At 41.3% G+C, this 16,466-nt stretch overlaps 1 protein-coding gene across 1 annotated transcript in view; it reads right to left on the bottom strand.

The window, feature by feature from the left end:
• The window catches only part of LOC106108745 (histone deacetylase 5-like), a 41,730-nt gene that overhangs the window by 4,505 nt on the left and 20,759 nt on the right, over positions 1-16,466 (bottom strand). The window contains exons 3-9 of the mRNA XM_013290004.1: positions 5,823-5,965; positions 3,891-3,962; positions 2,120-2,227; positions 1,054-1,221; positions 871-938; positions 597-742; positions 6-46 (exon numbers count right to left, since the gene is read on the bottom strand). Coding sequence (XP_013145458.1) covers positions 6-46; positions 597-742; positions 871-938; positions 1,054-1,221; positions 2,120-2,227; positions 3,891-3,962; positions 5,823-5,965 — 746 coding nt within the window. The remainder of the gene's footprint in view (positions 1-5; positions 47-596; positions 743-870; positions 939-1,053; positions 1,222-2,119; positions 2,228-3,890; positions 3,963-5,822; positions 5,966-16,466) is intronic.

Raw genomic sequence — 16,466 nt, 5'->3', positions numbered from 1 at the left:
ATGACGCGCGCCTTCAGCCGCACCTTCAGCATGTTGGGCTCCGACGCTGTTAGTGCACGCGCATGCGGTTACTGCTGCACCACGCGACCACACAACACCCTCGCATACCGAGTCTTATATTGATCTTTATTTTTTTTTAATGAATTACTAATTGATAATGCGAAGGTGGCTATAGCGGTGACTATAATGGCGACATTGGCGGGGTGGTCGCGGGCCGCGCGGCGCACACACTCACACGTGGTTACGTCATCACACACATTACATAACTCCATTACGTTTTAGTATTTCGTAAGTTTGGATGCAGTTTAAAAAATATGTATACAAAGAGTTTCTTTTTCGAATAGATCGTATGAAAGTGATGTATCTGAATATTGTACTATACTTTGTATGCGTCAATACTAATTTCTTGTTGTTCTGATTAATCGATAACATATTACATTATCAAGAGATTTCTAGTTAAAATAGTAAAGATAATTACGTGTATGAAGAATAAATTTGATAATAGTTAGTTTGGTATTATGTCAAGTAGGGCACAAACAGCACACAACAAAAACACATTAGCGTGTAGTGCGCAGCGTGGGGCGCGCTCCACTCACCGGTCTTCCGCAGCGGGTAGTCCGCGGGCGAGGGCTGCGGGGCGGCCGCGTTCAGCGCCAGCGCAGGCGGCGCCGCCAGCCGGTACGGGTGCGCCGTCGCGCCCGTCGACGTTATTGATTCTCCAGACGATGACTTTACTATACCCCTAGTAGGTAACTAGGAATTAATGAGCATTCTAAAGACAAAGAGACAAATATAGGCAAGTGGCGATGATAATATAGCCACCGGAAACGTTGGGACGATGGGTGCGGTGATGGCGTCAGGAAAACTTACCAATTTCTATAAGGTGAACCAGGTACTGTTCCATTGGCATTCGCTGCTGCTTTCTTCTTAAGAAACTCCTGAAATAAAACAATGATTGACTTTTAGCTAAAAGTTAAGAAGCTTCTGGTGCGTTTTTTTTATCAAAGGTAATAAGAGTCATGCAGAGCGCGCTGTATTGGGAACACTGCTCACCTGCAGCTTCTGTTTGACTTGGGTGGAGGCGTTAGCACTGTGCTCGTGCTTGTCCTTTTTGCGCAGCAGCTCGCCGCGCTCGTGCCGCTCGCGCGCCTCCCGGGCCTCCCGAGCCTCGCGCGCCTCGCGCAGCGCTGCCTCTTCCATCGCCTTCTGCTGCTCCCACAGCTGCGACAACAGGTACACACTCGTTACTTATTTACATATCATAAATTCTTGAACATCGAATTTATCTAGATGTACGAGTATCTAGGTATCAGTGTGTCGTATTTCGTATTGCTCTTACTTTGAACAATTCTATAGTTTACTTTGCCCTGCCGAATTTGATAGTTCGTCCATAAGTATATCTGTTCCACGAAAGTTGGTAAGCAAAGTTAGTGAACACAAAGTACGTCAGCGAACAGGTGGTGTGGTCTCGCCGCATACCGGGCGCTGCGTCACCGTCGCATACCATAACCAGTTACTGGACTCTCTCCTCACAAACTGCGCATTCGCATGCTTTTCTGCATATTTTCGCGGCATGAGTCACGGCCGCGACATGTTCACGAAGCTGGTACATTGCCGCTATCCAACCTTGTCATTTAATGGAGTACTTATTGCGCAGCTTCGTCATCTAATTACATTCCTCACGTGAGTCACAGTTTTAAATAAATCATCAAATGTGACAATAATGTGATTTGATTTTGTTATACAATTGGGAATCAAATTGAAAAGAAAACAGCTATAGCTTCTTGTTTTCATTAGTAATAGTTATTATTTCACAGTACACGGCGAATGTGCGTAAATTGTTTGATTAATCCAAATATGTGCATTAGGCACAGGACGGTGGCGCGAAGTTCGGGGCGAGGGAGGGGGGGAGCGAGAGGTCGCGCAGGTTAATCTAGACTAGATCGCGGCCGTCCCTATAAATAGCCAGCGCTATTGTGTAACTTCATTAAGCGAGAATAATATGCATCACATGTACACTTCGTATTATGGACTTTGCAAAAGGTATTGTATGAGTGTGATCATAAAATGAGCAAAACGAAACGTAAAAGTTAGTGGATTACAAGATTTGTGATGTTACCTTGAGGTGATGCCTGAGCTGCTGCTCGTGTTGCTCGGCCAGCTGCTGCCGCTGCTGCTGGAAATGCTGCAGCAGTATCTCCTGCTGCAGCTGCTGCTGCTTCTTCAGCTGCAACACCACGTGCATTACGCACACTGACCTATACCACTGCTCCACAAACCAGTTAGTGTGAAGGCGATTACTGCCGCACTGAGACTCTTCTGATGGTCTCATTTGATGTAGAAAAACGTTCATTAAGGGTTTCCCTTAGAGGTCAATTAATGGCTGAGTGCGGCAGTTAACTGAGACCTCTTTCCCATTAAGAGACTAGCCCGCTGTTCCTGGCGTTGACACGTCAGCTTCTAGATATGACAAGACGAGTAAACAGGCTGGTCGCTTAATGTAAATAGGCCTTCCGTTTTTTTATTTAATTAGTCTGACTGTTAAAATGTACAAACAATTATAATTAAAACAATTAAAGATAGAAACTATTTTTAATTATATTACGCAGAACTATACAATATCACAGATAAGTCCTGTCAATTAAATGTTAATTTATCTATATATGGTATGTAAGAAATGTATCTAATTGTAAACTTGAGCAGTGTTCATGAGTACGGTATCGCTCACACGCAGCTCTCGTGGTCAATTATTTAACAAACCTTATCGAAAGATATACGTAAATGTGTATTATTAGATCATGTCTCATGTCTGTCTGTGTATTGCTTACATATTAACATTTTAATGAAGGATTGATTGCTACAGTTGTAAATGTCATTGCACCATATGGCACAAATAAATATAATTCAACAAATAAACAAACAGGCGAGTGACGTCAGACCTCTATAAAGTCTCTTAATTACTATGAACATATTGACAGAGACGAATCTGAACATATGCAAGTGTCTGGAACAAGAATTATTTAAATGGAGATTATCGCGGCGGGGTCGTTCATAAAGATCAACTTGACCCACTGCCGCAAACTGACAAATGTAACAGCAAAGTATGACGTAAAAATGTCAATAATAACTGATATTGTTTAAGTACAAATTGACCTTTGTCTAGTTATTGATAAGTCACCAATTTGGGGCCGCACGGACACGGTCAGTGCTAATCTAAAATTAACACACCACGTATATTCAACACCAAATTTAAATAGCACACAGCGATTATTATGCTTTGGAAAGCAGCGTCGCGCGTTACATTCAACCGACACCATACGAATGAGAGTTATTACCAACTTTAGTTACCATAAAAAAATTAGAAACATTGTTATTGAAGTATTGTGCCATTTATAACAGAACTACGAAACTATCGAATTATTAGTAATATTTATTTGATTACAAAATACTACTATTTAAAGGGATTTCAAAACAATTAACTTTGTCTAAATACGCTTTAGTGTCACTACACCACACTCGTAAACACGTCTATGTATTTAATAACCAATTAAGCTATAACTATTTGAGGAAAAACTGATATGTTTACAAATGACTATATATAAACATGTTATTCTATTTTGAGCACATGGTTGTTGTCGCTGAAGGCAAATTTATTGCCAGTCGTGGCATTAATATAATGGACATGGACTTGATGCCTTCACAATGGCAAAGTTTTGAAAAAGAAATAGTAAAAAACCAAAACTTTGGCGACTGGACGAAAATAAATCAATAATAATATTAAAATTATAAATAATGGCTCATATAATACAATAACAGCGTATGCGGAGGCGTCGGTTGAAGGCGGCAGCGCGCGCTGGCCACACAGAACGAATAGGTAATGGTCCACTCACTTGCAACAGGAAATTATTCTCTAAGCTTTGTTTTGCTCTCTCCGCTATATGGTTCTTTCTCGGGCTCTGACTCTGACAAGGAGAGGGTACACATGTATGACAGCACTCGACGCAACATTGGCGTGCGCGTGCGCGTGCGCGTGCGCGTGCTCCACTAACACACACGCCCACGCTCTGCCATGTGCGATTCTCATAAGAACACATTCCATCGTGCCGATGGGACAATGCATGCCTTAGCGGGTACGACTCGGATAAATTTAGAACGGAATGTGCTTTTGTGACAGTACGTTTACCCGCAATGAAGTCGTCGCTCAATCTCAGTTCGTGACATCAACATTATCTAAATATTGGAGCGCGTGCGTTCCACAAAATAATTTTATTACAACAACGGCAACGATGATGCGCAGGGTGTGGGGGAGGTCGGGGGGAGGCGTCTCCGTATATTTCTGGCGCGTTCATTATTTTGGTGGGATGTAAAAAAAATGGCGAGCGTCGGAATGCGCACGGGGGACTCGGGCGGCGGGCAGCGGGCTGAGGGCGGCAGCAGCACAAAGCGCGTGGGAGCGCCGCGTGTCGCGCGCGGTTTTATTCGTGGCGGACATTCAGCATCAAAGCGTTAATGGCTTATTAACAGTCCTGCTATAATAATGATTCACGAATATATTGCGAAACTCGTCGACCGTTACGATTCGCGCGCTATAGCAGCAGTCGGAGAAGCCTCGCTTGAGTAAAAAAGACGCACTATTTATATATTTCTGAATCTCTCTGCAGCACTGGGGTCATATGAATATTCACGTTTACGTACCTACATATTGTGTTTCATTCATGATTATGAATGTGGGCAGTAGCTATATAAATTAAATACATACAAGTCTGTACAAAACCAGCGATAAGAATAAACTAACAAGCTTTGGAGCGGATCCAAGTTCGCTAAAACAACACAAAACCTAGTAGGTTTTGCAACACAAACATAATAGTTTTCTATATCAACCAATGTATGTACAAGATATACACAGCAGTCATCACGACGTCCTATACTAACGTGAACATATTTCTGGGTCTACAGCTATTAGCAGCTGCTGGTAAGAAACGCTATAGCATGAAAAGCCGAACACATTTTGAAGCATTTTGTTATGCATCAAAACGCAATATTGTCCTTAACTATGTACATATAATCACAAAACGTTATTCAACCCGCTCATCTCAGTGGAATCTAGTTATATTTTAGCTATTGCATAAAGCGATACGTATCGAGTTAATCTAAAGACTTTTGACGATGTTTTATCCAGTGAACGCGCAAATGCCTCGTTCGCTAATTTTTCGATATACGGACATCTGATACAACGTCGCACGCGGTCTGCGATGCTGCAGCAAGGCAAGGGGCCGCATCGTCCTGCTATATTTACCCGGCCCTGTTGTACGCATGTAAATATAGTTGTATGCAGACGGATGAGCCGAGCCGTTTCTTTTTATTATAGCGTATATTTTTAACGCACACGAGATTTTATAAATACTCGAGTTTAAAAATGTGTCGGGCGGAGAGGCGCGCGCGCCGCCGCGGCGAAAGGTCACGGGTGGCCGGAGGCGCGCGCACGCGCGGATGTAAACAGTGCCGGTGGAAATCATCTCGCTTATAGGAATTGTACTTATGACTAAAATTATATTGAACAACATTATCATAATACCAGTTCGAATGACGCATATATTAGGTATGTATATGTACGTTTTGATTTTGTTAAACATTAAAATTATTCCGATAAGCTTTGGGTTCAAGCCAATAAAAAAGTAAAACACTGTAACTTAATAATGCCAGATTACGGAGACGTCCGGTGACACCCATCGTTTGTATAGACTAAGTTTAATAAACAAAGACAACTATTCCGTGTTATGAATAGTAAATAGGTATAGAGGAGAAGGGGAAGTGGATGGTACCTGCATGATCTGGTGGTGGAAGGTGGTGTCGTGCGGCAGGCGCGGCGCGTGCGGCGGCGAGGCGGCGTGCGGGGAGGCCGCGCCCGCCCCGCCGCCCGCACCCCCGCCGCCGCCCCCAACGCCGCCGCTCTCGTGCGCCATTTCTGGAAACACATTTCTTTATAAAGGTTTGCAATGCCTCAAATGTCTACGAGTATATAATCTTAGAACTGCAGCAAGGAGCAGAATCTATTTCATTTGAATATGCAAATAAGAAATTTTTACATTTAACGTACAAGTCATAAGGTAAATGAATTACATTTTAAAGTGATGGTTATCAGATGTTAAGTGCGAAGGTTTATTATTTAAGGCCAGGGATGGGGCTGCGTGCGGCGCGAGCCCGGCCGCCCCGGCCAATGTGACCTACATCGCGCGATGCAGTGTGGGGAGGGGCAGGCGCAAGGGGAGGCGGCAGGGTAGTCGCAATCAAGTTTATTTTTAGCCCTGACTATATTTAGAAAGACTCCAGCGGCCCGGGACACGAGGGTCCCTCGGTAGCTGCCTTTATAACTAAGGCTTACCTACCCTATACATTTAACGAAGGATCTAAGAGTAAATATTGTTGCGAATTAAATTTAGTAGGAAAAGTATAGTCCTAACAAAAAAGACGAGGTTAAGGCATTACAAAAAATCTAAATTTGTTAAAATTCAATGGAACTGTGACATAATATGTGTAAATAGGTTACGTCCTTAGTTTTAACTACCCGCATCCTGTCGCTATCGGGCTAGACCGAGTCGTTTGCCTACAACTGGTCATTTGATAGGTGACTTCAGACAGTCGTAAACACTGTATGGTATTGTGTTTATAGACTTAATTCGTCAATGCTAGTTCATAACATAGGCCATTTTCAATCAAAGCAGCTTCAATATTATGAAATTACTATAATTATATAAGAAATGGAAAGTAACTTAATTATTGTCGTCGTTTTGCAAAATTGCTCAAAACAAACTTCAACAAGCTCTTGATTACGTAGTCGTCTACGAGGCAAGCCGTAACCCGCCTACGCGCCGGGAGCGCTACGCGAGCCAAGCCTACGCCGCCTACAACGCGGTCTACGTCTACGATGTAATGTGGCCCGATACCCACCCCACTTCGGTCGTAGTAGTATTGTGTTTTTAAAATCATTTTAAAATTTGCAAGAACAATAATGTAAATTCATTTTGATTCCCTATATCTTTTTAATGGTAGGAATTCATATTGTGCAAGTATAATAGATAGAATTTAAATAATTGTAGTAATCAACAGCTGCTCATAGCGAGACAAACATGCCGCTATGTTGTAACTATTTCCAGATGTTTAATTAAACAAAATCATCATGTAAGTTTAATTTTTCCACTTACAAAACCATTTGCAATTTGTGACATGATAACGTTCACTCTAGATGCTATGAAATAGTGGAATTCAAACCTGTAGCGTGTGTGTGGTTTCATCCGCAATACAAAAATGTATATCATAATTAATTTCTCTGATCATGTTGTTCTTGTCTCGTATTTGTTGTCATTGATAAGCGTCGAGCTCATCAAAACATCTGCAACTTTTATTTGCCGCATGCGTACAAATGGAAAAGCTTTTGCAAACGCAAACAAAGCTCCCGCTCCTGTTGCCCACGCAACGTCACGTTTATAAATAGAAAGCGAAACGCGACAAGTGAAGGACGCACCGTGCCCGCGCCCGCCACTCGTCTCGCTCGCACTCGGCGCTTGACCCACTCGTGCGAGGAAGAAGGAAAACGGAGCGAATAACGAGAATCTAAAAATAGAAGACGCACGCGAACCACGCAACGTGCCTCTATCGAATTGTTACCAACAAATAAACACGGCGCTTTTTCAATCTGCGCAAATAATGATTTGATAACGGTCTTGTTAAAGAGGAAAGAGGAAAATATTTAGAATATAAAAGGTGTTGAAATAACCGTTCAAATCTCTGTACCAATTTAAGACAATTCCGATAGCGTTGCGTTGCCTGTTTGTAATCTCATTTGAGAATGCGCTTTTATTAATTCTCATCAAAAACTCGATTGAAAAGCTTGAAAATGATTTTAGAGTTCGACAAAACACGTCATAATGTAGTAAAGAGATCGTTGATATGATGCGGTTACTGACTGCAAAACAAGGCCTTATAAAAACTTTCAATACCTATATGTATAAGTGTAAGTGATACTTAAAACACTCCGTGAAATAACTTTAACGCCAACATTTGCAGCTGTTCTTTTTATTTAATAGTGGTGTCTAAAACAGAGATACTCTTATATGTATATTTGAATTGCACGAAGCTGCCTCATTCCATGAGTTTGTATTACATATGAATACATAATTACAGATACGTCATACAGACAACAACAAAAAAGTCGTCAGCCTTTAAAACAAACACGGAACATTAAATCTTGAATTTGAATATAAAACTGGAAGTCAAAACACGTAAGTAATCAACTTAATATTCTTTAATGAAGTACTTTTTTTTATTCACACGTGTTTTTTTTCTAAGAGGCGTGAGAGGATTACTTTAGCTGCTAGAAGATATAATGTATTTAGTTAACATTTGCCACAGTTTGAAGTCGACATCGACCAGCTCCACTAAGAATTAAGGTTAACGGTACTGCGTCTTCTCTAGGAATTGTGTATGACAAGAATTATGATTACAAACAGAATTAAAGCATAATTAAAAAAATGCCTTTGTCTGTAATTTATTACAAATATGCCAACTATTGAAGATATACCGGACAACATTTTCTAAAGTTAATTCAAAAGGGATAACAGTCATGTATTTAGTGGGAAACCTCCACGATCAAAGCTTAAAATAGTTGTCCATAAAAGCGGACTCCTGCCTCTGCCGCTCCAGATTCCCAGCGGCGCTATTTCCGTCCGGCAGTAAACACGCCGTCGCGCCGCTGCCTGTTGCTCGCAGGCTATTTGCGACCAGCTAAATGCAGCAACCACCGGAAAGATCGCCGCTTTTGGAACTATATTTATACAATACTTTTTGTCCTGTTTCAATCTGTAGCATAAATATGCATCTACCGATCACCTTCTTATTACATCGTATTTAGGGATCAAGTACTGACATCTATTGAAACCAGAAGGAAGGTAATCGTACACATAATTTCTCCGCTAGCAAGACGATCGAAACTTATACAAGAGAACGCCGAGATGTCAATAATCAGAAAACAGTGATTAGTCCATTACAGCGTTATTAAATTATTTCATTTCTAATGACTTGATGTTCTAGTGCACTAGTTTGAGAAGAAAAATGTCAAGTTCATTTTCATTGTACACTGGGTAGGCGTCACGACGCTGACATAACGACGCCCACTGCGCGGCCGGCGTCGACAGTAGTCCGGCCACGCACGCGTCCGCTCTAAACACATAGCTGCCTGACACCGATGAACAGTAGTCTTGCCATGTACCCAAAGGACGTCATGATGTGGATTTTTCATTTTTTTATTTAAACAAAATTTTAACTAAAAACTTATTACTTTCAAATCAGCATTTCACCGATCAAAACAGCACGTAGAAAGTTTTTTTTTTTACAAATACCGGGTAATGAATTCGATTGGAAATCGTGAAATGTAAATGACATGGTATGATATTGCAATTTCACTGGATCACTCTCATCATGTTTTGGGCGCGTGCATTCCGCGAAGCCGGCGCGGCATTTCCGGTCCACTTGCGCGAACATCGCTGCCAAAACAATTTGAAAGCAATCACCGGACGTAATACTTGGAGGGGAGACGGAAGGATATTTATTTGCCAATTTTTATAATTAAAACGAACAAAACTGGTATGAGTTTTTATATTAATAACGATATACTGTCATTCATTATAAAATATCTAGTTTAACAACAATACCGTCCGAGAGACTCCCTGCGTACGTGGTTCCTCTAGTGAGTTGTGGCGCGGGCCGGCAAGCGGCAACTGTTTTGATTGTACAATGGCTGTCCTGTCTCTCTGGTCAATCAGACACTCGGACACTCAAGTATCTGTTTGGACGGGCTCAGATTGAGTGATGTACTGCGCTGTCACGATCTACCGCCTGACGCAACACTAGCGTCACAATAGCTCAATATTTAACTAACATCGTTTTGTTGCTTTTAGACAGAAAACAAATTATCTTAATACTCGCAATGTCTGTAACCAAACAGTACTTACAATTTAAACTCATGGCAAGACTACAAATCTCGAAGAACAAAATAATTTTATTTTAGTTTTATTCAGTGACTATATCAAAAATAGCCGTTTAAAAACGTGGGCATCGTTCGCAGGATCCGAAATAGGCCACCGATTAGATGAGCGCCATAACTCACGTCTAGTTGGTGCGGCGCTGCGCAGGAGTGAATCACATCTATAAATAACATGTGAGATATAATTAGCGCACCATGCAGCGAGCCGCCACAGAGCAGGCACAGAGCAGGCACCGCAAGGACCCGCTATTGATTCAGCACCAACATTCGCAAATTTGCTATTGCAAGAATCGACTAACTTTGATCTTCAGATTATAAAGTTTTAATTCACAGATTCCGTGTGTATCTCTAGTAAATCATCATAAAGTGAGGCAAACAGTTTTTGCCAGGACATAATCGTCAACAACACAAGTTATGCGTGTCCTCCTACAAACCGCGGGGCTATCGTTATCGGAGTCTGGCGATGTATAAATAGCCGGGACCTGTCACGGTGCTGCGGCAGGTCGACACTCGCTGCAGTAAGGTGCTTTGTTTTTTGTGAACCTGTCCGGGGCCGCTCCCCTCGCGACATGCTTCCAGTAAATCTCTCCCACTTCGCGCGACCACTCTATAAACAGACGGTCGCATTCCATGCCGCGTTATTTATAGAAGGGGTCTATTTCGGGATCCTAATACACTGTCTTATCTGCCGTCAACATTTTTAACTCTTTGAAATAGAGCGTATAAGAAAGAAATAATGTGAAGCAACTCGATATACTCAAAACCAACCTACGAATTAAGAATAAGTATGAAGGCATGCAAAATATTTGCTCCTGCGTACGCGCAACTTTCACAATACACGTAAGCCTTGCTCTTTTAGTGACAACGATCGGAAACACAAACAATGATTGTGTTTGAATTTTAAAAATCTTTAACGAATTCATGGATGTAGATACATACAAACTGTGCTGTAGTCCTTGTCCGTAAAACACAATGCATCGAACGCAAACAACACAAATCTATATAAAGATCAATCGTAGACGAGGAGGCAAGTGTGAATGCAAGCGTTACATATAATGAAAGTGTAGGGAACAAACAATAGATCTAAAAGCGTATCAGAGAGCGCAGTGTTCGCGAGCAGGACGTCCATCATAGCTGGCCGTCCATCGCCGGCGGCTCGGCTGAGGGTTTGTGCTATTTCCAGTCGACAAAGGCTCGAGCGCGACTCTCTTGTGTTGATGCTAAAAATAATGCGCTCGATACTTTCCCGTTCTTGCCTATTCTCGGACTTGGTGTATACAAGGAGCTATTTTGAGGACCTTTTGTTTACTTGTTTTATACTACTCTTTATTAGCTTGGAGAGAACATTATCTTTTTGTTAAGCCTAATTATTTGTTATGTTAGATGACTATGAAAACGAACAAAAAGTTTGTTCAGGCATCCTAAATAATGAATTTCAATATGTTCATTATGGTTTATCAGTAGATGCCTGTTTTTAATGATTTCGAAATACTCAGAACCGATAAACATGTAAACACATAAATTAACACAGGTTTCTTTAACAAAGACAACATACTATGCCAGCGAACGGCAGTGTGGATTGTACACCGCTAAAGTGGAATCATTTTGGCTAAATCAATATATTAAAGAACGCAAGATTACAGTAAAGAAAACAACTTCGTTAATATAAATTATTTAATTTACTAAAATAATTCTCATTGTATGTCTAAAAAATAATTATGATGTATACATGACAAAGAACCTACTAACTGGTGAGATGAAGTTGGAATGTATTAAAAAGAGCATTGCCGGGCTGGACCGGCCAAGGCTGGGACACCGGAACGGAGCCAATAATAGGCCGCCTCTTGATGCAATAGGGCGCAGGTGCGAAGGCGACACATAAAAACAATCAAAGGAAACCTTTGCGCGACATAAAACGCACTTGGGATATAGTCGCGGTGTTTGCAACAATTTCATAATCTTAATTGGATTAAACGTGATAAATCGTCTTATTGCCTTATAACAGATAAAAGCACATTATCTCTTGAAATAATGAGCCATATTTGGGATATTGTTATTATATCAATGTTTAACCAGATGTCAACTCAATCATCAACATCAAACGAAATCTCGCCGCATCGGCTTCACAATAATTAGCGAATGCACAAAGTTTGCTATTACAGATACTCCCATTTAAATACCTATCGTATACATCATTTTCTTGATATGTTCTAAAAAGGTAAGTTGTTCGTATACAAAGCTGAGGTTCGATATGGTACAAAACGTAAAAACTTTTTGCTAAGCATGCAATATGAGAGAAGCATACGAATTCTCAAGTCGAGGAACTGGTCGAGTTTAATAGAGTCAATGTAAATAATTAAAACGGTTTATAAATATCAGAGTTGTTTGCATAATGTGCGGCCGGTTGTCGGCGCGGGGACGCACTGACTCACGCAGTACCGCTGGGCCGCCACCGTGCCTTTGCCAAGCGATGCCACACGATGGACGCTGATTGGCACATTGGCACACTGCAAGCTTCGCTGCACTTTCCACGGTTTAACTTTAATGCATTTCTATTTTCCTCAATATTTACTTTCATAGTAGATCAGAAATGTTTTCCAGGCTGCTAAAGTAACAATCGACAATTGGTATTATAAATTTATTATTCGGATAACATTCCTGTTTACAAAGTTCTGATCTATTTTACTCATTATATGTACACGATATGTAGCGCAATATTACAATGAAGTTTCGACGTAACAGAAAAGATGCTTTAGAAAACAGTCAGTTTCCAATTATCAGAATACTTCGCAGACATTTTGTGTAACACAACAACCTATTACGTCGAGGAGGACGTAATCAATGTTTTAAGGAAAACTGATATGTATGGTACGTTTTGGTGCGTCATCTTAGAGCGAACAACAAAAACAGGTAAAGCTTGTGGTATCTGTGGGTCAGCGCGACCCGCGGCCGGAGCATTAGCGTTATCTGTGCGCGGTACATATACACTATATTTAGACCTCGCTCGGACCAAATCTCCGATGTTAATGCTCCGCGCAAATAAACTATTCACAATATCACTCACACCACCTACTGTGTAATAACGTTTGTCTATTATCCGGGGAAAATGTAGTCTTAGACATTAGAGCTATACTTACGAGGGGTAACTTTTAATTTTCGTCGTTGGCTAACATGTGTAGTTATTGTACCTACACAGACTTTAGATTCAGTTTTTGAGCCATGGCGTAATGTTAACTTTTGCACCGGTTCAGAGCAGAGCTGTAATAATAACATTATCAGATAATCCTACAAAACAGGATAATAGCAATCGCGGAGAAATTGTCACAGTGTCACCACGCTATTAATAAATAGCACAAAATAGGATTTCCTTGTATGAGGCCATGCTATTTTCAGATATGACACAACTTCATATCATTTCCTATTACGTTATTAACTTGATAGTTTTCGTTGATAAATTGGTATTTTTCGACCAATTCGAATTAAAGAAAATTAATGGGCTGTAGATAAACAGGATTATAAAAAATATAAAGGCAAAAAAATTATCACGATATAGGCAGAATTAACAATCTAAACATACAGATTAATGTAAATATGCAAACATAAATTATAAATATGTACGTAGATGAGCAGAACTTGTGTATTTGCATGTAATGCATATGTAATAAGGTTAGAGGAAAGTTTCCATCGAGCTCTCGGAACGTAAACAAGGCAACGTGCCCCGAAAACATCTGATAAATTGATGATAATAACGCATTGACAAGAGTTGTTTTAATTTCGTTTTTTTTAACACGCTTAAATATATTAGGTAATATCACCTGTAAATAATAAAACAGAGACCTTATCTGTTTTATAAAGTTCTGTTTTATATCAACGAGAATAACGGAACGAAGAAAGAATTGCGACAGTGGAGACTAACTTTTCATGTGTGCCACATGTTTAATGAAATAGAGTGAGTGATCAAATGGTAGGAAATCAAGGACGTAGCTCTTTACTATGTTATGTATAAATCTTTTGCGGAGTGCGGGATGCCCTAGGGTACGGCTGGTGTTGCTGTGGTGCAATAAGAGCACGGCGACCTTTGCGGCGGCTGCGCGCTCCGCAGTCCGCGCCGGTCGGCTGCCAATCATCCGTCCCGGCTAATTGATCGCCGCCGGCCGCCGCGGCGCCGCCATACACTATCTTATTATCACTCAAATATACTATCAAAGATTGTGACTGGCTTATTTTATTGAGTCGGAAAAGTACATAGGTAGAGACAGTTTGATTCTAGCCGGTTTAAACTTTCCACAGGTGTGATCTCATTTAGTTACCTAATGATTTGATAATCCTTTGCTTCTGTTCTACACGTCAAGTTACCGGAGTAACACAGACAGCGTGGCACAATGTGGTGTACATTGTGCCACGCTGTCTGTGTTGCAGCTGACCGATAATGCGCCGGAAGGCCGACAACCTCACCGGAAGCGATAGCGTAGCGCGCACTCGCACTTTTTACATCCCACACCGCGCGCACACGCCTACAACCTACACCATAATATCTATACACGGTCAAAATACGTCACAAATGTTGAACACAATCTAATCTGTAACACTAAACATGCTTAGACACTTAATACCTTTTCACGACAATCTAAATTATGTAGTCAAGCTTAAACTCTAAAGAGAAAGAGAGATCTCATTTAATAATCCTTGATTTAATAAAATGTATCATATCGTTGATACACATGTACTGGTGCATTGTGAGGATCGCCTAGGGAACGCGGCGTCACGGGCCATCAAGGCTCTGTCGTTGTTTGTTATTCTTCCATTTTACTCGATATCGAAACATTCTTGACTCGTATATACAGTTAGTAATACTTTATCATTTCAAAAGATAATTAATTTAACTTGTGAGGTTTATTACGACCATCAACCTCTTAAGCCACATCGAATATTAAACAAATATATTTAATCAGTTCGTCACGCACACACGGTTGCTTGTTGTTGTTTGTTGTATGTCTGTAATAAATTCGTTTGTACTACTTTTGCAACTTTATTGAAGGGTATTTTGTAACTTTCGAAAAAACCCAAAATTTAACAATAGCAATGAAGACATATGAATGATAAGGTATTAGTTTATCTATATGTATTATGTCATGAGTTACTTAATCGCCAGTAAAGTTAATTTTACAAGCTTAAGCAAATATACCTAATTCAAATAAAATAAATTATATTGTAAGTTAGGGACATTGACGAACACGGTGTAGGAACGTGAACGATATCAGTGTATTAGCAAATTAAATATTGTCCCAGTGATAGTGCGAGCGCGCCCCGCGCCCCGCGCCCTGCGCCTCGCGCCCCACACCCCGCACCCCGCAGTACTACCCACAGATTGTTTGTCGCCGTCGCGCTATCTGCGCCTCCTTGTATCTCATCTACGACTAGATGACAAGTCATCATACAATTAGTTGCTGAATGGTGATGTACGGTTTCGGATCTAGAACATGAACGCAATTACTTCTTCTGTTAGCAGTCAAGTACTGATAATAACTTAACGTCATAACGTCATTTGCAAGACTTTAGAAATGTACCCAAATTTGCTGTTTAGTGTTTACCATAAGAGACACCAAACTTTGACGGTAGACTCTTGAGGTTATGTATCGTTTTACGCACTAATGTCGATGACTTCCAGACAATAGTAATCTGGTGATGGCAATTATGGAACAATTAAAGATGAATGAAGGAGCGTCGGGGGCGACGTGCGGGGTCCAGGGAGCAGGGAGGACCGGCGTGTGGCGGGCGGCTGGCCGGCGGCCAATCAGGTGCGAACCGTTTGGCCATCTCTAATTATAACCGGGCCGGAGCTCGCCGTTTATAGACTAACCAGAATAGCCCGGCGTGCGGACGCGGCGTCGCTCCACTCGGACGCCGTAAAAACGTACAGGACCGATTTAGATGTGCAACGGCGTTAAGGCATCCGCCGAAATAGATCTCCGAAGTGGAAGTTGAACGCGGCAATGTTTGCAGAGCAAGCCGCAAAACGAACGACCCTTCGGTTCATCGTCCTATTTGCAAGCGTAGACACTTCGGACAAAATAATACTTTAAGCATTCTAAACAGAATCTACCGCATGCAAGCTACCGGTCGAATTGTATAAGTTAGGCATTACCGATTCTTACGCAACGTACGTATTGGTAATGGCATTACCGTCCGGTTAATACGCTCGACAAGTGCATCATGACTCAGCGTGCACAGAGCACACAAGCTGTCTCCCTGTCAGTCGGAGGCCGTAGCCAACCGCTCGGTCGGAGCCAAGACCTGCTTACAGACTCGCTTGTCCCAAATGTCTTTTCTACGATTACTGTTTCACGCGTTGCTAGTTTATTACTTTGCAATTGGTATGGAATTCTCTACTACTTCAGGAAAATTTTTATTAAACCGTCGAATCTGA

This window comes from Papilio polytes, unplaced genomic scaffold (assembly GCF_000836215.1).
Source record: "Papilio polytes unplaced genomic scaffold, Ppol_1.0 DF821400.1, whole genome shotgun sequence".
Taxonomy (NCBI): Eukaryota; Metazoa; Arthropoda; class Insecta; order Lepidoptera; family Papilionidae; genus Papilio; species Papilio polytes.
The sequence above is the reverse complement of the archived record's forward strand: the minus strand, read 5'-3'. Positions and strand labels throughout refer to the sequence as shown.